Source organism: Barbus barbus, assembly GCF_936440315.1.
Source record: "Barbus barbus genome assembly, chromosome: 13".
NCBI classification, from domain to species: Eukaryota; Metazoa; Chordata; class Actinopteri; order Cypriniformes; family Cyprinidae; genus Barbus; species Barbus barbus.
The window spans coordinates 9,720,472-9,742,485 of NC_136741.1; the positions used below are offsets into that span (position 1 = coordinate 9,720,472).

The following is a 22,014-nucleotide window of genomic DNA, read 5'->3' on the forward strand; positions in this document are numbered from 1 at the left end:
AAGTTTAGAAGAAAAAAATCCTGAAACCTAAAAATATATTGGTGATTTAAACAAATCCCATTGTTTTTGCCTTTTTGATGTCTATTCATGCTATTTTATTTTTTAGAAAAACTTAGTCCTAGTGTCCTCTACAGAGGACATAGAATAAAACATGAATAAAATATAATTTTTCAAAAATGTTAATTTTCTATTTTTTTCTAATGCTCTAAACAATGTAATGACATGAAAAAATACAAAATTCACAAAGTTTTTTTTTTTTTTGGGAGGGGGGGGGGGGGGGGGGGGTCTCAGTGCTTTTTGGCATAGTCTTTATCACTGTATAGAATACTTTAAACTTTTGACTCATTCTCTGATAGAAAGCCAGATCAGATCACATAGGGAGGTCATTTCAAAGAAAACAAAATTCTATTTAGAGCAAAAACATGATATAAAATCTCATATAATGTAGTGTTTTGACGCCATGCTAAGCAAACGTGCTAGCCCTTGGGCAACTGTTGCTGATTATATTTTAAGACTAATTTTAAAAAGAAAGTATGTGTAAGATCATTGGAGTGTTTATTATTTTAAGAAGGATATTTGATACAAAGGTATAAAAACATGTTGTTTCTCCAGGTATTTCTTGCAGCTAGGTTCATTAATAAAAAAAAAATTTTTATTTTTTAAGATCATACCAATACATTTCAACATGCCTCGCCTACTCTCTTTAGACTCAAACAGTACAGAGGATGAAAGTGCAGAGCCTCAGGTCTCCATGGAGATGAAGGAACAGTTCATGCCCCCCCAGGGGGAAGCAATCAACAGTCAACCCACCGGTAAGAACGTACTGAGTTTGTAGCATCAATGACATTTCCACATTTGGCCACAAAGCATAAAAATGTGTTTTTCCCAATGACAGTATACTCAAACAATGGAAATGCCTTTCAGAATCATTCACTGCAAGACAAACTAAAATTGTGATTGGTAAACCCTCCAAGAAAGCTCAGAATTCATAAATGTATTCAAATGAATCCATCCATCAAATTAAACAGTTGAAAAAAACAACAACAACAAAAAACCTTTCACATAATATAAAAAGCTTAACATAATAATAATAATAATAATAATAATAATAAAAGCTATAACATAATATTCCATTAACAGATCATTATGTATTTTCAGGCAGGGGGAGAGCAGTGCTTTCCCATCTCCCAAGTGATGGTCCAGTAGTGGAGAGGGAGATGCAAACCCTGGGCTCTAGAGCTCCTGGTCTTCAGGATCCCTTGTCACCTAGCAGGCAAGCAAATGCTGGGTGTGTTGAGAGCCCTCCAGTCAGACACCTGGGGATTGAAGCTCTTGTGCGGGCCTCACAAATAAGTGTGTACTACGTGGCGTTGGGGTCAGAGGAGAGTATGTCCTTAGCCAGTGACTACTATGGCAGTGTTTTGAGCCTCTATCGAAGAAGGACCTTTTCCATTTACAGTGTTCAAGAATGAGTGCTGGCACACTGGATATGAAAAGGCATAAAGTAACTTAAATTAAGGTGGCACAAAATAAATGCATTAAATTTAGATTACAGGTCTACAGAATTACTAAAGATTACAGGTTTTGTTACCGTACTTTTCATTTATTGTGGACTTTTATGTCAACCATGTCATGTTCATTTTTTTTATTATTATTCCTACTATCCTTTGACTCCTCTTGCATCATTTTTTTTCTTACAAACTTTTTTGCATGCCTTTGTGTGTGACATTTGTATTCTTATGGCAGTCTAATTTAGATTTATTTATCTCCAACAATATTTTATATCTTTCAACACGATATGTTTTCCAGTGCATGTTTTATTGGATAACTATGTTTGACCATTTTGGTTTTGTTCACTCAAAAAATGCACTAGTAACAAAAAAATGACCCATTTTGGTGTTTTTATTTTTTGTCATAATGCAACATTTCCCACAATCACCCTCATTTCAGGGACCAGTTGGACTTTATAAAAAGGGAAACATCTCCATTTGTCCAAACCCAGCCGTTCCAAAATGCTCAAGGTCCCATTACCCTAAGTGATGTAGAGCCAACAACTGATACAAAAACTGCCCACGATGGCACCAAAACAGCCATAAATGGAGCTGAGCTAGCTGTTAAAATCTCAAGCTCAGCTCCATCTCAAAGCAGTGGTTCCCAAGATAAATCCTCCTTCCAAACTCCAAAAGTATCACAGGGAAGTTCCAAAGTCTTAGACAAAGTGAGAGCTTTTGAGGAACAAAGACACAGCAGTAACATACCAAAGGTGTCTTCATCGAGACTATCATGGGGCTTCAATCGAACATCATCTTGCAATCCTGAGGATAGTAGGAGTAAATCTGGAAAGCTCCAAGACAGTGCCAAGAGTGATGTGGCACACAAGAGGTCTTTCTTCAAGCAGAAAGCATCCTCTCTGGAGGAACCGTCAACCTATGTACAGAAACATTTTCAAAGTAAACTCTCAGAAGAGCTTCACAGAATAAAAAAACTTGTTGGAAAGTCCAGTATAAAGAAAGCCTTTTCAATGGATCAGCTCACCCAGACTGACGAGCAGTCCACTGGAAACACTGATTCAATTCCAGCCCAGGTAATTCAGAAGGTTGAAGAGACTACTTATTCAAAGGATTTACCAGAATCAAAAGAAAGATGGTCAGCCTTGCCAAAGGAGGAATCACCACAACTACAGAAAAAGAAACTGGCAGATGAATCCAAACAACCTGAAAGGATATCACCTCCTGATATTACAGAAAGCCAGTGGAGGAAACATTCTAAGCACAGGCAGCTGTTGGACAGGCAAGTCATCAATGAAAAGGTCACTTTCAGTAAAATACCAGGACAGTGTTCACCAATGGTGCCAAGGGCAAATATGTCCAGCAAACTACCAAAATCACCTGTAGAAATACCACCTGCTCAACCCATAATACAAGGGGATTTGGTGCAAACACCCCAAAAACCTCCAAGGTTGTTTGGTTCAATTTCTGTGCTCCCAAAGTCATTTAAGGAAAGAGAGGAGAAAAAAGACTCATCACTTATACCTAAAATGACCATACCTACAATTGTGGTTGAAAATAAGCCTGTGGAGGAAGAGGCACATAAAGCAGAGAAATGTAGAAAGGAAGTTAACAAACATGAAGGAAAAATAACCAGAAGAAACAGAGGTAAAACTTCTTCCAATAAGCCACTATTTCTTAAAACCCACAGGGTTAAATATAAAGTGTAATGCAAGCTTTTGCAAATCTTACAAGCAGAACTGTAGTTTATTAGATTCATGTTCATAAATAAAAATTTTAAATATTTGGGGTTCAATACACTTCAAGAGCAATCAATATAATTTGTGGCAAAGTGCTGATTTCCACAAAAATAACTTTGAATTTAGAAGCAAATGTGGCCAATTTTTTTGAGGATTCAAAAGTAGACCTGTGCAGCTTACAATTTTTACACAAGCACATACATTAATTATTCTGTTTACAACAAAGTTGTAAAATTCTATACAATTTAACAAAAAGGTTAGTAATTTCACACTGAAATTGTGTTAACATTCTTTTTCTTGTGGCTGTATTATTAAAACAGTGAATATTTTAATCATTGGGAAATGGTCTATTTATAGTCCATACAACTTCCATTGAAAATGACTCACTATAACCTTGGTTTGTGGTTGTTGTTTTTTAGATGAGGAGGGACTAATGGAATTGTTTTGTGGTAATCAGCATGCCACAAATGCTGTCTTAAAGGGGACCTAATATGCTCCTTTTTGTAAAATGTAAAATAAGTCTCTGATATCCCCAGAGTGTGTATGTGAAGTTTTAGCTCAAAATACCCGACAGATAATTTTTTTTTATAGCTTGTTAAAATGGCCACTTTTAGGGTATGAGCCAAAACGTGCTGATTTTTAGTATGTTGCTTTAATGCAAATGAGCTGTTGCTCCCAGAGAAGAGGGCGTAACTTCAAGAGCTCAAGCTCCTGCATTAGCAGTGCTAGTTTGCAAATAAACATTCCACTATTAGTACAAGCCTTTTATCTTTATAGAAAACATACTCTGTTTAAAAGTCAGTTATCTGATTGTACTGTGCATAATAAATTTGAGTTTGTGAATGACACAGACAGGGAGCACAGCACAATAAAAATAACAACATAGCTGGTCTCATGGTTCATGACATGCTATCACAAACATTATAAGTCCCACTCGTGAATATGAGCTCAACAAACTGAAGCAATCGACTCACATTGCTTTCATATGCAACTTTTAACTACCACATTCCTATTCACGATCATTCATGGGCAGCACCAGTGAAACAGGCAGAGACAATGGTAGCTTTAGCATCATTAGCCTTACAGAGTGCCAAGAAGCTCTTTCAGAAGGGCAATGTGGAAAACAAACGCATTATTCTTACTTTGTATGGAGCTGACGTTCGCGCACATAGCGTTGGTGTTGATACCTACACGTATTGGGGACTTTACCGATTTTTTCCGGGATATTTCCTTAGACAATGAAACTTAACCACAGTGTCCTCAGCGGCTTAGATGGAGGGAGTTTATGGAGACTCCTATGTTCATTAGTGCATCCCAAAACACAACACTTTAAATGCCTCTTTGGCGCTGACATCGTATATCTCCAGCAGCTACAGCAAATAATCAGTAATGGCGGATTCGGACTGCAGCCTCTCTCAGGGCTGTGTTTATGCTTATAGGGCAGCGTCACAAATGGGAGGGACTTTTTCCCCTCAGTGACGTGAACAGAGGGAGAATCTGAAACTGCTCGTTTTGAGAGACTGTTTATGATGTTTTTAGATTATAAATGAGTTGGTGGATTTTTACCATTATAGGCTGGTTGTTTTCACACACTGCGGCCACAACTGTATTCAAACATCTTATAAAAGTGATTTTTGCATAAAAGGTCCCCTTTAACTATTGATCCTAACTTGTACTGAACACAGAATACTCCTTTAAAACTCAAAGATCAGAAAAATCTTTGAAGCCTATTTTACTGCATTACTGCTATGTCTACCATAATAGAGCAACATATTAAAATTCTTTATTGTGTTTCCAGAATAATGTTTAAATTTAGATCAGTTATTTATAACCAGAAACAGATTACTATTGTGAGGTTGTAATTACGTCATGATACAGTATGTTACCTTATTGTCACTTGGTCAATCGTTTCCCGATCCTTCTAGAAGACCCATCAAATGATTCCTACATGTCTGTGGAAGAGGACCCAGCAGAGGCCCCCATGTCTGAACCTCCACTTAAGAATGAAGTGGTAGCTGCTGGATCAGTGGTGATGCTTCAGTGCGTCATCAAGGGAAAACCTGTTCCCAGAGGTAAGATATTCAGACCTAAGCTACAGTATTGTTTAAATGCTTGTAATGTGGCTCTTTAAAATTATCTTATGATTATTCTCATGATGGTATCTTCTCATGTAGGACTAAAGCCCTGTTCACACCAAGAACTATAACTATAAAGATAACGATAAAGTTAGTTATAGAACGTTATAGTTCTATATAGTTATAGTTCTAAAAATCGCTCTCAATATTAAAGAATAGCAGAGTCCACACCACAGCTATAACGATAAAGGCACAGATAAACGATATCGTTGGAATCACTTCCAGAAGGATTTTATTACAGCTGATAAATGATAAAAACAACACGTTCTCACTCACAACTCGTCACATATTGACGCTTGGTCAGGACCCCTTTGGCGTCGCTTTTTGACACTCAAGGTACCCCTTGAGCGTCACTTTTCGATGTGCAAGGTCCTCCGTTGTTTTAAGTTGTTTGTCTTAATTTAACTGTTTGCATGCATTTGTAAAAAATATAAATCATTTTATTTAAATTTATACTTTCATTGGAGCACCTAAACCCCCTTCTGAACAATATAAAACACGTAATGGGCAAATATAAGTGCGGTCACAGGTATTTATTGTAAAAACTGACCATAAACAAGCAGTATAAAAGCATTACAAACAAGTCGTGTTGCATTCCAAGTCCTTCTGAAGCCATACGATGTCTTTAGGTGAAGAAAAGAGTAAATCATAAGGTTTTAATCACTGAAAATGATCCCGCTCCGTTAACGTGCTCACATCTTATTCAAAAAAGTACTCCCATCCCGTCGCATGACGCAATCGGTCACGAGACATACAAGAGCCAGTGGCATTTCCAAGGCTGACGTAAGGCTTCTTCTGGCGGCATTTTTTAAATTTTCACCATAGACTGTAAAAAAATGTTATTGACAAATGGTAGGTTTAGGGGCAGGGCTTGGGTTACGTGTGTCAGGATGTCTCTGTCACCAGTCACCAGCTCTGGACTCCATGTCCCAGAATCCTCCCCGGCTCACACCTGTTCTCGGTCACGATCACCATCAACTGGAGATTTAATCACCCGCACCTGTTGTCTTCAATCAAGTCACCTTCAATAGCACGCTGCACTCAGTCTTTCACTGTCTGGTCTACCATTCACATCCATGAACTTACCAGAGTCTTTGCACTCCACTTATCTGTGTGTGTACTTACCCCTAGATTCTCTGACAATCCTCCTACCATACTCCTATATTGCTCTCCTCCGTTCCTAGTCCCCGATCTTCGACAAACCTGCAAAGACACCACATCTCAGTAGACAGCTAAGACTCATTGGACTGTTCATTGTGCTTGATTCTCACCTGCCATTGCTCCTCACCATCTGCTTCACCGATCTTGTTAATAAACCCATCTGATTATTCACTTACCTGTTGTCTCTGCCTTGATCTGTGACAACGTGCTCATAAATGTGTAAATAGTGTAATATAAATAAAACTGTTGTGACTGTTTACATTGAAAAATCACACCCCAACATATATGCAATAATGGCAATATTATTACCCAATATATAATTTAATCATGATGATAAAATTGCCAGTACTTTTTGCATTGGCATATTGACGCCAAGGGTTTCTTATCTAAAGCAATGGAGGACCCTGCACGTTGAAAAATGACGCTAAAGGGGTACCCTGTGCGTCAAAAAGTGACGCCAAGGGGTCCTGACCAAGCATCAATATGTGACGAGTTGGGAGTGAGAACGTGTAACAAACATTGACACCAATCAGAATCCATCCTGCTATAACGAGCTGGAGAATTTAAAGATGAGCGTGCACTTAGAAATAAATAGACAATATTGTCCGCTGGTGTGGAGACTGATATCTTTATCTTAGTTACCTTTATAGTTATCGTTCTTGGTGTGAACGGGGCTTAATACTATAACAAGTAACAGTGGAGACACTGGACCACAAAACCAGCCATAAGGGTCAAATGTTTAAATTGAGATTTATACATAATTTGAAAGCTGAATAAATAAGCTTTCCATTTATGTACTGTATGGTTTGTTAGGATATGACAATGTCCTGACAATATTTGGCTGAGATTCAGCTATTTGAACATCTGAAATCTGAAGGGGCAAAAAAATCTAAATATTGAGAAAATATTGAAGTCCAAATTAAGTTCTTAGTAATGCATATTACTAATCAAAAATTACGTTTTGATATATTAACGATAGGAAATTTACAAAATATCTTCTTGGAACATGATCTTTACTTATTATCCTAAAGATTTTTGGCATAAAAGAAAAATCAATAATTTTTACCCATACAATGTAGGCTATTGTTGGCTATTGCTACAATATACCCGTGCTACTTATAACTGGTTTTGTGGTCCAGGGTCACATATATCATAAAATGTTTTGAAATTAACTCCCACCAAATGTGGGTGAAAATCAATTGTGGTGGGTAATTTTGTCAACTCACTAACCAGTTTGATGGATTTAGATTCATTCAATTGTATAACTAGACAGACCATCTCTATGATATAGACAACATCACTGGCTTCAACTTATGAAACGCTTCCAGGAAAGTTAATGTAAAATCAATTTCCGGCGAACGCACGCTGCAGTGTCCGCCCCAAAGGCTTGCGGCCTGGTAGCGACAGTGTCCGCACACAGAAAATCGTTGCCGATCTTTTCCTGCTGGTATTCTGCCTCAGGGGATCGTAAACGATACTCGAAGAACACCCGAGGTCAGCTCTAGCACATTCGGAGCTCGGGGTTGAGACTCAACACGAAAAAGAGCGTGTTGTCACCCGCCCAGAGAACCACATTCCTGGGGGTGGTATGGGACTCGGTAACGATGCTCTTATAGAGTCCATCCTGGCGAAGGTTTCCAGGTTAAAGCTAAGCCACACTACCACTGTAAAGTAGTTCCAAAGACTGTTGGGGCTCATGGCAGCTGCGTCCAATGTAATACCTTTTGGCCTTCTATACATGAGACCCCTACTGTGGTGGTTGAAAACCAAGGGGTTTCGTATGATCAAGGTCACGCGCCGATGCCTTCGTGCCCTGTCCATATGGAAGAGACCTTGGTTTCTGTCCCAAGGCCCAGTATTGGGAGTGTCATGTCGCCGAAAAGTCATTTCGACAGACTCATACCTTACGGGTTGGGGCGCGGTCATGGACGGCCACATGCGAGAGGTCTGTGGCAGGCCCGGCATTCCCAGATCTTTCTCCCAGATCTCAGCGGTCACCATGTCCTAATACGAGCAGACAATATGTCTGTGGTCTCATATTTGAACCATCAGGGGGGTCTGAGGTCTCCTGTTGAGGCCCGGCGAATGGGAATGGAGCAAACGACATACACAGTGGACGTGGCGTCAGGCCTCGGAGAGGTTTTTATTAAACAATAAATCAACGAAAATAGTGTCCAAGGGGAACAAGTGTCCAAAATAAACAGGGGATCTGGTGTCCTCGTCGTGCTGCGGGGCTTGTGAAGGAGGGCAGTGTTCAGGAGGGAAGGGTCCAGGGAAGGGGCGGAGTCCGGTGGCCGCACGCGCTCCCCTCTCGGGTCCGGGAGCGAGTGGCGGTGGCTTCTTCCAGCGGCGACATCCTACTCCTAGGCCCCCGGAGCTTCTGGGGGACTCGACGGCCCGGCATCCTGGCCCGTCAGCCGTCTAACGGGTGCGGCAGTCCTCCTACTCGACGCGCCCTTCCTGGACCCACGAGGACACCAGCGTGCATGCACGGGGAAGAGACCGGTCTCCCGAGGAGAGGCACGCTCGGCATTTAAACGGCGGCGGTGATGAGGCTCTATTCACATCAGGTGCGCCTCATCACACGCCGTCAGCCCTGGCTGTTTCAGCGCCCCTCCTCTCTCACACACCCACTCCCGTCGGGAGCCTGGTGAAGGGCGGCGAATACGGGACGGGGTGGTGATGATGATAAGGGGGGAGGCAGCCGACTCGTCACATTTCCCCCCCCAAGCGACATCCCCGTCCTAGGGTCGCCGCCCACGCAGGAGTGCTACCTTCCTCAACCAGGCTCCAGCGGTCGGAGTGGGCGGGGCAGGAATTCCTCTCCGGGCAACTCTCCCTCTCGCACCGTGCCGGAACCAGGACAGAGAAAGCAGGTTTTAGTTGACAGCCTCAACCAACCACGGGGTAATGATGACAAATAGACAGAACATCACTTACTCCACTGGTGGCTGGGAGGCTGTCCCCGTCGTTCCTCCGTCCCCGTGCGGGCTCCACGGCTTCATGCGAGCGAGAGGGGATGATTTCATCAGATGTTGCCCGACTGCGCTGTCTAGGCTCCACCTGCCCGCATTCTCCACCACTGTGGTGGGAGGAGCAAACGACAGACACAGTGGGCGTGGCGTCAGGCCTCGGAGAGGTTTTTATTAAACAATAAATCAACAAAAATAGTGTCCAAGGGGAACAAGTGTCCAAAATAAACAGGGGATCTGGTGTCCTCGTCGTGCTGCGGGGCTTGTGAAGGAGGGCAGTGTTCAGGAGGGAAGGGTCCAGGGAAGGGGCGGAGTCCGGTGGCCGCACGCGCTCCCCTCTCGGGTCTGGGAGCGAGTGGCGGTGGCTTCTTCCAGCGGCGACATCCTACTCCTAGGCCCCCGGAGCTTCTGGGGGACTCGACGGCCCGGCATCCTGGCCCGTCAGCCGTCTAACGGGTGCGGCAGTCCTCCTACTCGACGCGCCCTTCCTGGACCCACGAGGACACCAGCGTGCATGCACGGGGAAGAGACCGGTCTCCCAAGGAGAGGCACGCTCGGCATTTAAACGGCGGCGGTGATGAGGCTCTATTCACATCAGGTGCGCCTCATCACACGCCGTCAGCCCTGGCTGTTTCAGCGCCCCTCCTCTCTCACACACCCACTCCCGTCAGGAGCCTGGTGAAGGGCGGCGAATACGGGACGGGGTGGTGATGATGATAAGGGGGGAGGCAGCCGACTCGTCACATTTCCCCCCCCAAGCGACATCCCCGTCCTAGGGTCGCCGCCCACGCAGGAGTGCTACCTTCCTCAACCAGGCTCCAGCGGTCGGAGTGGGCGGGGCAGGAATTCCTCTCCGGGCAACTCTCCCTCTCGCACCTTGCCGGAACCGGGACAGAGAAAGCGGGTTTTAGTTGACAGCCTCAACCAACCACGGGGTAATGATGACAAATAGACAGAACATCACTTACTCCACTGGTGGCTGGGAGGCTGTCCCCATCGTTCCTCCGTCCCCGTGCGGGCTCCACGGCTTCATGCGAGCGAGAGGGGATGATTTCATCAGATGTTGCCCGACTGCGCTGTCTAGGCTCCACCTGCCCGCATTCTCCACCACTGTGGCGGGAGGAGCAAACGACAGACACAGTGGGCGTGGCGTCAGGCCTCGGAGAGGTTTTTATTAAACAATAAATCAACAAAAATAGTGTCCAAGGGGAACAAGTGTCCAAAATAAACAGGGGATCTGGTGTCCTCGTCGTGCTGCGGGGTACGTGAAGGAGGGCAGTGTTCAGAAAGGAAGGGTCCAGGGAAGGGGCAGAGTCCGGTGGCCTCACGCGCTCCCTTCTCGAGTCCGGGAGCAAGTGGTGGCGGCTTCTTCCAGCGGCGACATCCTACTCCTAGGCCCCCGGAGCTTCTGGGGGACTCGACGGCCCGGCATCCTGGCCCGTCAGCCGTCTAACGGGTGCGGCAGTCCTCCTACTCGACGCGCCCTTCCTGGACCCACGAGGACACCAGCGTGCATGCACGGGGAAGAGACCGGTCTCCCAAGGAGAGGCACGCTCGGCATTTAAACGGCGGCGGTGATGAGGCTCTATTCACATCAGGTGCGCCTCATCACACGCCGTCAGCCCTGGCTGTTTCAGCGCCCCTCCTCTCTCACACACCCACTCCCGTCAGGAGCCTGGTGAAGGGCGGCGAATACGGGACGGGGTGGTGATGATGATAAGGGGGGAGGCAGCCGACTCGTCACATTTCCCCCCCCAAGCGACATCCCCGTCCTAGGGTCGCCGCCCACGCAGGAGTGCTACCTTCCTCAACCAGGCTCCAGCGGTCGGAGTGGGCGGGGCAGGAATTCCTCTCCGGGCAACTCTCCCTCTCGCACCTTGCCGGAACCGGGACAGAGAAAGCGGGTTTTAGTTGACAGCCTCAACCAACCACGGGGTAATGATGACAAATAGACAGAACATCACTTACTCCACTGGTGGCTGGGAGGCTGTCCCCATCGTTCCTCCGTCCCCGTGCGGGCTCCACGGCTTCATGCGAGCGAGAGGGGATGATTTCATCAGATGTTGCCCGACTGCGCTGTCTAGGCTCCACCTGCCCGCATTCTCCACCACTGTGGCGGGAGGAGCAAACGACAGACACAGTGGGCGTGGCGTCAGGCCTCGGAGAGGTTTTTATTAAACAATAAATCAACAAAAATAGTGTCCAAGGGGAACAAGTGTCCAAAATAAACAGGGGATCTGGTGTCCTCGTCGTGCTGCGGGGTACGTGAAGGAGGGCAGTGTTCAGAAAGGAAGGGTCCAGGGAAGGGGCAGAGTCCGGTGGCCTCACGCGCTCCCTTCTCGAGTCCGGGAGCAAGTGGTGGCGGCTTCTTCCAGCGGCGACATCCTACTCCTAGGCCCCCGGAGCTTCTGGGGGACTCGACGGCCCGGCATCCCGGTGCTGTCTAACGGGTGCGGCAGTGCTCCTACTCGACGCGCCCTTCCTGGACCCACGAGGACACCAGCATGCATGCACGGGGAAGAGACCGGTCTCCCGAGGAGAGGCGCGCTTGACATTTAAACGGCGGCGGTGATGAGGCTCTATTCACATCAGGTGCGCCTCATCACACGCCGCCAGCCCTGGCTGTTTCAGCGCCCCTCCTCTCTCACACACCCACTCCCGTCGGGAGCCTGGTGAAGGGCGGCGAATACGGGACGGGGTGGTGATGATGATAAGGGGGGAGGCAGCCGACTCGTCACAGTACTTATGCTGTCTTTGGCTAGTGGAGAAGCCTAGTAAGTGTTGCCTTTCTCGGAGTGTCTATTTACAATAAGTGCAAATAGCCCTCCTGGTTGGCAAAGGCTATTTACACTAACTCCGCCCACTAACATGTGATTGGATTAGCCAAAACTAAAAATAGATGCTAATTCGGCATCAGTTTCAGTGGCTTAGATGGTACAACGCGTGCTTCTTCGATCGACCCGAGTATGAGTCTGCCTTTTGCCAAACTTTTTTCTCCCTTTTCAAATCTCATATCGTGTCAGAAAGGCATTTATTTTCAAATAAAAATTAAAGAAATAATAAAAAAGTTGAAAATAAAAGTATCGGGTAGGGTTAGGGTAGGTGTAGGGAGGGCTTTATTGCCCCAATAAAGTGGCATCCATTATCCATAATCTGAATTAAAACTATAATTTACACTCAATACGTTATTATTGCGTACTGTTTTAGAATGTATTACAATACTAATTGCCACTATTTGCAATAAGTAGTATAAACAGCAGAAAATCTTGCTATTTTAACATAGTGTAAATAGAATCTATAGCTATTTGCACTTAGTGTAAATAGTATATCGTTAAAAAATACTGCTATTTTCACTTGGTGTAAATAGAATCCATTGCTATTTGCACTAGGTGTAAATAGTATCTATCGCTAAAAAATATGCTATTTGCACTTAGTGTAAATAGCATCTCATTTCTATTTACACTGAGTGTAAATAGCATCTATTGCTATTTGCACTTAGTGTAAATACCATCTATCGCTATTTACACTTAGTGCAAATAGCCGCTGCCTTCCTTTTTAGGCCACAAAGTACACAGCACATTTATGGTGCCCCTTGTTCCTTCATGTAATGGCAGCCTTGTTATATTGCAAAATGTAAGATTATTGTTTTTAATTTACTTGAAAATTAACCACTGATGAAGATAAATCCCAGAATGTTTTTCTTCAGATCCTGTTTGATAACTAATTTATGCACCTTCCTCCATCTGGCCATCTGTGATTATGCATCTGTGTGTGATTGACAACCATATCATTTTGAATAAAACAGACTTTTAATAGATTAAAATTAATTAAAAAGCATTACTATGTATTTTTGAGATATTCTATGGACCAGCACCAATACATATAGTGTTTCTAATGAGGTTAAATGTTTATTGTACCATGTACTGGAAGGACAGTGTGTCCGATTTACTTCTGTGGGTGACAAAAAATTCAGATTTTGGCCATATACTTTGCTTAAATATTAACCACTGCAGCAAGTAACATAACTTGTACAGCAACATAATTATTGCAATCGCATTTTGGAACACAACATGTGAAATCAAGCTGGCATAGTGCTAGAAGTGTCTGTTCTCATACTTGCACTGAGCCAGTGAGAAAAACACCTCACTGGCTTTTCTCGTGTTCCACAAATAAATTAATCAGTGTCTTTTAGCTTGTCACTGAAAAAGCATTTTTATTTGGGTATTTTTAACTTTAGATATTACTTGTGAGAAGACATAAGAGAGCAACATCAAGCATATGAAGTTCATGTCATGGGAAACCAGATATAAACCACGATCACAGTTGCAATGTGGAGCTTCTGTCACTACAACAGATTCCTTGTAGGTGTAAACATACTTGGCCAATAAAGCTCATTCTGATTCTGATTCTGATTCTGATCAAAGTATCAGCAAATCTATAATGGTAGATTTTTATTTTTATTTTATTTGGGAACTGCCATGACAAGTTTAACCTAGCAGCAATTGTGTGACACATTTCAACAAAGGAATGTTCCTGGAATTTTCCATTAAGCCACAGTGTTTATTCTGTGCTGGGGCACTGCCTTTTATAAGTTGAAAAACTTTGATTGGATCAGAGACCACAAGGTAAATCTATTATCTCCCCAGCTGTGGTCACTTAGAAATCTCATTCAGAGCCATCTGTGTTTGTTCATTGGCCAAGATCCACTGCAGTTTGTCTCTTCTGTTGCCAAGCATTACACTGCCATAACAACATTAATGTTAGGAAATAAAACCCAAGTGCACTAATGAAGTGTGAAAGTCTGAGTGGGTGGAATCAAATTGCTGACATTCATTACCACAACGTGTTTTATTGTGCTGATGTTGATAGCAATTTTATGACATGGAATAATGGTCGCTCAAAGGAATTGTTTTTGTTAGTAAGGGAACAACTTGATGCAATCAGGCAGCCCTTCACAACAACAATTTCAATAAAAAGTTTAACTACACTACACATCTAACATTACGGTATACATAAAATGGTACAGTGGGGGATATTTGATCCCCTGCTGCTTTTCTACGTTTGCCTACTGACAAAGAAATGATCAGTCTATAATTTTAATGGTAGGATTATTTGAACAGTGAGAGACAGAATAACAACAACAGCAACAACAAAAATCCAGAAAAACGCATTTCAAAAAAGTTATAAATTGATTTGCATTTTAATGAATGAAATAATTATTTGACCCCTTCGCAAAACATGACTTAGTACTTGGTGGCAAAACCCTTGGTGGCAATCACAGAGGTCAGACGCTTCTTGTAGTTGGCCACCAGGTTTCCAGACATCTCAGGAGGGATTTTGTCCCACTCCTCTTTGCAGATCCTCTCCAAGTCATTAAGGTTTTGAGGCTGACGTTTGGCAACTCGAACCTTCAGCTCCCTCCACAGATTTTCTATGGGATTAAGGTCTGGAGACTGGCTAGGCCACTCCAGGACCTTAATGTGCTTCTTATTGAGCCACTCCTTTGTTGCCTTGGCCGTGTGTTTTGGGTCATTGTCATGCTGGAATACCCCTCTATGACCCATTTTCAATGCTCTGGCCTTGATGGTACATGGCCCCGTCCATCGTCCCTTTGATGCGGTGCAGTTGTCCTGTCCCCTAAGCATAAAAACACCCCCAAAGCATAATGTTCCCACCTCCATGTTTGATGATGGGGATGGTGTTATTGGGGTTATAGGCAGCATTCCTCCTCCTCTAAAAAAGGCGAGTTGAGTTGATGCCAAAGAGCTCAATTTTGTTCTCATCTGACTACAGTTCTCCTCTGAATCATTCAGATGTTTATTGTCAAACTTCAGACGGGCCTGCACATGTGCTTTTTTGAGCAGGGGGACCTTGTGGGCGCTGCAGAATTTCAGTCCTTCACGGCATAGTGTGTTACCAATTGTTTTCTTGGTGACTATGGTCCCAGCTGCCTTGAGATCATTGACAAGATCTTACCATGTAGTTCTGGGCTGATTCCTCACGTTCTCATGATCATTGAAACTCCACGAGGTGAGATCTTGCATGGAGCCCCAGACCGAGGGAGATTGACAGTTATTTTGTGTTTCTTCCATTTGTGAATAATCACACCAACTGTTGTCACCTTCTCACCAAGCTGCTTGGCGATGGTCTTGTAGCCCATTCCAGCCTTGCGTAGGTCTATAATCTTGTCCCTGACATCCTTCTACAGCTCTATGGTCTTGGCCATGGTGGAGAGATCTCGACTTTCAGCATCCCTCCGCCACCCCAACTCTGCACCTTTAGCCCGTTCCTACTCCAGCATGGGGAGGAGCACTCGGGGGGGGGGGGGGCTCTGAGGCCGGGACAGCACACCAAATATGCATAACTATATACACATAACTGTATATACACCAAATATAATCAACTATATATTATATGTAAGTGTGAACTCGTGAAACCTGGAGGGGGGGTGCTAGCTAACAATTACCATTACTTTAACCACTAGGTCCCACTATCAATTTGCATAATAACTAATTAATGGTTGATTAGTGAAGTAATGGTACAATAGAAAATTTAGCAAATCATAATCAAACTACATCATGGCATCTGTTGCTATATGAAAAATAGGCCTTTCCTTTCAAATACTCTATATGTCTAATTGTCTAGTTACATTGCGGAGGACCAACAAATTGAAAAATATTTATCAACATCTTATGTTGGTCACAATTGAAATAATAACTCAATTAAAATAGTGCTACTATTGATGATAATGATGATATTAATGATAATGATAATACCAAGAATATATAAAAGTGCACAGTATTAATAATGGCACTGAATTTTCCAGTGATGAATGTCATCAAACAACTCTCTCGCTCACTCATTATTAGAAGGGTTTGCAGTGATTACATTTATAGAAATAAATTATTAACAATTAATTTGCAGTTTAGAGACTTATTTTGAAAAAGCTATCATGGTCAAAATTTGCTAACATTTGATTAGTGGGTGGGGGGGTTTGTTTTTTGGTTTTATATTTATATATTATGTTTAAATGAAATCAGTGTCTCAGATCTTTTTTTTTTATATGTAAATAGCAAAACTGTATACTGCTAGTAATTCTATTTCAAACTAAGGCATGAACTTTGGATGGTACACATGACTTGTAACTGTTCTTTTCTGCAAAGCAGCTCCTGCTGAGTCATCTCTGACAATTACCAGACCAATGCAGGATGTGAAGGTCAAGGCAGGAGAGATAGCCTTATTTGAATGTTTCATAACTGGGCCACAGACTGTGGATGTTGATTGGCTGGCCAATGGGAAGCTGATACAGCCAGCATTATTTGATTGTAAGATGCAATTTGATGGACACCGATGCCGTCTTCTGTTCAAATCTGTGCATGAAGACGACAGTGGGAGCTATTCTTGCAAAATCAGTTCAACAAAAGGTAGGAGTCATAACTACAGTCCAAACTGAGCATAGATGAATATTGCATCATTTACACATCAACATTAGGCTGCCTTTTCTTTAATGCTATGTTAATCTTGTTTCCCAGTAATGCTTATTTGCTTCCATTTAATTAATATTAACTGTGGTCCTTGTTCTTGTTTGTATGGTACAGAAGAGCTAATTTGCACAGCTAATCTTCTGGTGATTCCAACTAAGGAGCCACTCTTTACACGGAAACTGGAGGCACTGGAGGCTACCGAGGGCCGTTCTGCACAATTTGATTGCAAAGTCAGTGGATCTCCCCCTCCTGAAGTCAACTGGACTCATTGTGGTAAGATAACAATAATAATAATAAATATTAAGTCTTTATTTCCCTAAAATAACATTGTTTTAACAATTTTTATGAAAAACAAGACATTTGTTAAGACTGATTGAACATACTTTTTTGTGTCCTAGAACAACCTGTGGAGGAGAGTGATAATATTCACATTCTCAAAGTAAATGGGCATCACTCTCTGTTCATCACTCACGTTAACAAGGAGAGCGAGGGACTGTACACAGTATTTGCTCGAAATGTTCATGGAGAAGTAGAAAGCTCAGCTGAACTCTATGTACAGGAACCACGACCAGCCATATCTACTCACATGTAAGAAGACAATGTCTAATTAAACAAAAACATTTTTTGTTACTTTACCCCTTTTCTGACTCATTTGTTTTTCTTTTTCACTCTTCAGGTCAAGGTTAGAGAAGATGCCATCAATCCCCGAGGAGCCTGAGGTATTTGAGGGAGAGGTGGAACACAGGACAATGCCAGACTTCATAAAACCTCTCAGTGACCTGGAAGTGGCAGAAGGGAAAGAAGCAGTATTGAAGTGCAGGGTGACAGGCCTTCCATATCCCCAAATCGTTTGGTACCACAATGGCATGAAGATAGAGAGCTCTGATGACAGAAGGATGATACAGTGTAAGTCCACAAAATATTGTCAGAGGCATTTTAAAGGACGTTTATGGCCCATCTTTGGTTTAATGAGACTATCTAGACTTCTAATTGTGAGGTTTTATAAGTTTTCTACATTTATTGTCTCCCGAATACATGTTGTCTTCAATTATATCCTACCATGTACCTCTTCTAGACAGGGATGTTCACAGTCTGGTCATTAATTCTGTGTGTCATGGCCACAGTGGTGTGTATAAATGTGTCATCTCCAATAAGGTGGGAAAGGCTGTCTGCTATGCTCATTTATATGTTGCAGGTAAGATGGAACTTTTTGTCATATATAGCCTATTATTATTGTGACATCCCATGTGTCACATCCCACTGACATTGTAGTTTCTTTACAGTTAGCCTTCCTGAGCCACCTGATGGTCCTCCAGTAATTGAATCTGTAACTGGGAGAACAGTTTCACTGAGCTGGAAAATACCAAAAAACCTAGACCCATCCATAGGTAAATTTGACTGTTTATTCTTTAACTGAACTGGTTTGATAGCTCCTTCTATCTGTGTTTTTCAGTCCTGGTCCTAGGGACCCACTGCCCTGGACATTTTGTATATCTCATTTATCTGAAAACAGCTGCTTTAGATTTTGCGTAAAGTTAGTTTATCATGTTCTATAATCTGTGATAATTAATTGACAACTAGGGAGAATGTGGTAGGACATGTCACTTGATTTTGTCCATCTGGAATTGAGTGTATCATGTTGTAGGCCAATTCAGAAGTTAGCATCACCCTTTTCCTGAAAGTCTGAGTGAGAATAGTTTGAAAGAGAATGATTATAAACAGTGAGGCTGTAAAAGTGAGTGGAAAGTTGTATAGTGGATGAGTTTTCTTGTTTGGTTTGATGACATTTAATGTCCCCGTTAACAACACAACGTATCCCTAAAATGGAGGAAGAAGTCACATCACAGATTTTTAGTATAAGTTTTACCTTTGTCTTGTTCATCTTTCCTTGCTCTTCCCTCTAGCATTTTCTATGTCTTTTGTTCATTTCAGATCCTGCTTCACTTATGTACATTGTTCAACAACAAGCTCTAGGCTCCACCCAGTGGACAACTATTGCCTCCAGCCTCAAAGACACCTCTTATACAGTCACCTCTCTTTCTAAAGGAGTGTGTTATTCCTTCAGAGTCCTTAGTACTACTGGAAAAGCATCCAGCAAACCCTCACAGCCCACTGACCTGGCCCAGCTCTATGACAGAGGTATTGAGAAGATTTGTGTTTGAATTATGTCTGTACTCACACACTAAAAAAAAAAAAGACTAATTGAAATTACTTTTTTTCTTTAAGGTAAGTGGTTGCAATCAATTTATTTTAGCTACATTTAAATAAACACATTTGGCTGAAGGTTACTCAACTAAATTTGTTTATTTAAATGTAGCTAAAATAAATTGACTGCAACCGCTTACCTTAAAAAAATTTTAGTACATATTTTTTTCAATGCAGCAGATGGATAGATGTGAAGATAATTACTACTTTCTGATGACATATGTTCATTCTGTCCTTGCTGATACATGTATCTTCTGCTATTCTGCACTTTTAATGAATGTATCTGACATAGCTATATCCTTACTTCACTGTAAATCATCTCAGCAAGCCAAAGCAAACCCACATAAACCTTTTTGCTTATGAAATGCTGGCTGTGTCATTGCCTGATGGATGCACATTGTATGTAGACTTGTTGAAATAATTTTTTATTTTTTATTTTTTTTCATATCACAGGACAGTATTTACAAAAAGCCCCAGTCATTCTGGACAAGCCTGATATTGTATATGTGGTTGAGGACCGGCCTGTCACCATCACAATAACCCTTAATCATGTCCAAGCAACAGGCACATGGAAAAGGTTTGTGTCAAATGTAAAACAAACATTCCAACTGCAATATAAATTGTGGTTATTAAGAAAGCTATTGTTTACCAGAAGGGGAGTGGTGCTTCTCAACAAGCCTGATGCATTAGAGATGACCATGCCTGATGATGACCAGCATGCCCTTCACATTGCCAAAGTGAAAAGCACGGATGTAGGTCAGCTGATCTTCATGGCAAACAACCAGTATGGCAGTGACCTTTGCACTCTGCAGCTGGCAATGGCAGGTGAATGCCTTTTTTTCTGGCCACTCATTTCTTCTAAACTCATAAATATTAGGTGCACATCAGCGATATTGCTTAGAAGAGCAGTAAAAGTAAGGTAAGTGGGGGAGAGGGATAAGGTCCATGGATTAGCCCACTCGGGTCTCCCAAAGTGCAACCACACTACCCACAATATTATTAGCTCTGACAAATTTACAATGTTTATGTACTATATGAAAATTAGGCTCCTTTTAAATGTTATTCTGAAGTCTGCAGACAATAATTAGAATGCAGTACTTTCCAGATGATGCACATACATCTTAGTATGTGTGATTATTGGGTGGTACTGTAGTTGCAAAAACCTTCCAGCACGTTCAACCAGGTGTCTTATTAAAGGAATAGTCAACAAATATATATATATATATATAATTATATTAAATTGCAGTATATATATATATATATATATATATATATATATATATATATATGTATGTGTATGTATGTGTATATATATATATATAAATTATCATTTACTCATCAAACTCCAAATTGTTATGATTTTCTTTCTTCTTTGAAACACACAAGATATTTACAGTAAAGAATCTGTTCTTGTTCAAACAATTAAAGTACAAGATCCAAAAAGGACATAAAAGTAGCATAAAAGTAATCCAAACAACCCCAGTAATTTAATTTGAAGCGATATAACCACTCAGTATACCAAGCAATAATCAAAACATTGATCAACAACATTGATGTATAATTCAATATCACAGTTCCAATAATATAACCTTTTGTGTGATGCCATTAGATTGTGAGATATAAAGGTAGGGTTAAGGTAATATAATAAACTCATTGGAGTAATGAAACATCAAAACATCAGTAACATCAAAACTCATATGTTCTTGGGTGTCATGTGACTTTAAACTCATGACATGACACAATAACTAATAAAATAAAATAAAAAAATCTTTATACTTGAGTATTAATTGTCTGCATTGATCCTGTTGGGTTTTTCCTGTACATTTCAGTGCCACCTTCATTTGAGACCATCATGGAGGACTTGGATGTGTGTGTGGGGGAAACATCTCGTTTTGCTGTAGTTGTAGATGGGAAACCTGACCCTGATATCCTTTGGTACAAGGTCAGTTTGCACTTTTGATTGCCATGCCAAATGAAATTTCACTGAACAGTTGTTATTCTATCCTTAGTGAATCCACTCATTTGTGCAATTTGACTTTCAGGATAATATCCTTCTGGCAGAAAGCTGTCATTTTACCTTTGTGTATGATGACAGAGAGTGCTCGCTTGTGGTTCTCAATGCTCAGCCTGAGGATGAAGGGGTCTACACTTGCACTGCAAAAAATCAGGCTGGGTCAGTGTCCTGTAAGGCTGAGTTTACTGTTCATACTGGTGAGTAATACAGATTAATTTGAATATGGCTTAGCTGGAAGCAGATGTAGAGAATAATTCAGCCAGAAGAATCTAGTTATGTATGTTTAAAGTTAATAGGGTAATGTTATTTACATGTCTATGGAACGTCCCTATTTAGATATCAAAGTAAATGTGTGTGGGTGTACTTACTATTTCACAGCCAAAAATGTGGAGGAGGAGGAAAAGCAAATGGAAGATGAAGGCACAATTCTATGGAGGATGCGTAGGCTGACTGATTACTATGACATACACAAAGAAATTGGCAGGTCAGACACCCACAAGGACACTCCTGTTTATACTTTCAATATTATTAAGAGAATGCTGTATATATTTGGATCTGACAAGTCTGTAATATTCCTGCTCACAGAGGGGCTTTTTCATATATCAAGCGAGTGACACAGACAAATGGGCAAATATTTGCAGCAAAATTCATTTCGTTACGGGCACAGAAAAAAGCTTGTGCTCTGAGAGAGATGACCCTCCTGTCAGAGTTAGACCATGAGAAGATCATCCACTTCTATGATGCATTTGAAAAGAGGCGTGTAGTGGTCATCATTACTGAGCTGTATCCTTTCCCT

General features: G+C 42.0%; 1 protein-coding gene across 1 annotated transcript in view; it reads left to right on the forward strand.

The window, feature by feature from the left end:
* The window catches only part of LOC306879179 (striated muscle preferentially expressed protein kinase-like), a 68,962-nt gene that overhangs the window by 37,830 nt on the left and 9,118 nt on the right, over nucleotides 1–22,014 (forward strand). Inside the window, exons 3-19 of the mRNA XM_079431980.1 lie at nucleotides 708–812; nucleotides 1,159–1,273; nucleotides 1,951–3,155; nucleotides 5,173–5,319; nucleotides 16,682–16,939; nucleotides 17,114–17,272; nucleotides 17,398–17,587; nucleotides 17,676–17,905; nucleotides 18,075–18,194; nucleotides 18,283–18,387; nucleotides 18,932–19,138; nucleotides 19,658–19,781; nucleotides 19,860–20,029; nucleotides 21,034–21,146; nucleotides 21,247–21,415; nucleotides 21,597–21,702; nucleotides 21,804–22,001. Of these exons, the coding sequence (XP_079288106.1) occupies nucleotides 708–812; nucleotides 1,159–1,273; nucleotides 1,951–3,155; nucleotides 5,173–5,319; nucleotides 16,682–16,939; nucleotides 17,114–17,272; nucleotides 17,398–17,587; nucleotides 17,676–17,905; nucleotides 18,075–18,194; nucleotides 18,283–18,387; nucleotides 18,932–19,138; nucleotides 19,658–19,781; nucleotides 19,860–20,029; nucleotides 21,034–21,146; nucleotides 21,247–21,415; nucleotides 21,597–21,702; nucleotides 21,804–22,001 (3,721 nt within the window). The remainder of the gene's footprint in view (nucleotides 1–707; nucleotides 813–1,158; nucleotides 1,274–1,950; nucleotides 3,156–5,172; nucleotides 5,320–16,681; nucleotides 16,940–17,113; nucleotides 17,273–17,397; nucleotides 17,588–17,675; nucleotides 17,906–18,074; nucleotides 18,195–18,282; nucleotides 18,388–18,931; nucleotides 19,139–19,657; nucleotides 19,782–19,859; nucleotides 20,030–21,033; nucleotides 21,147–21,246; nucleotides 21,416–21,596; nucleotides 21,703–21,803; nucleotides 22,002–22,014) is intronic.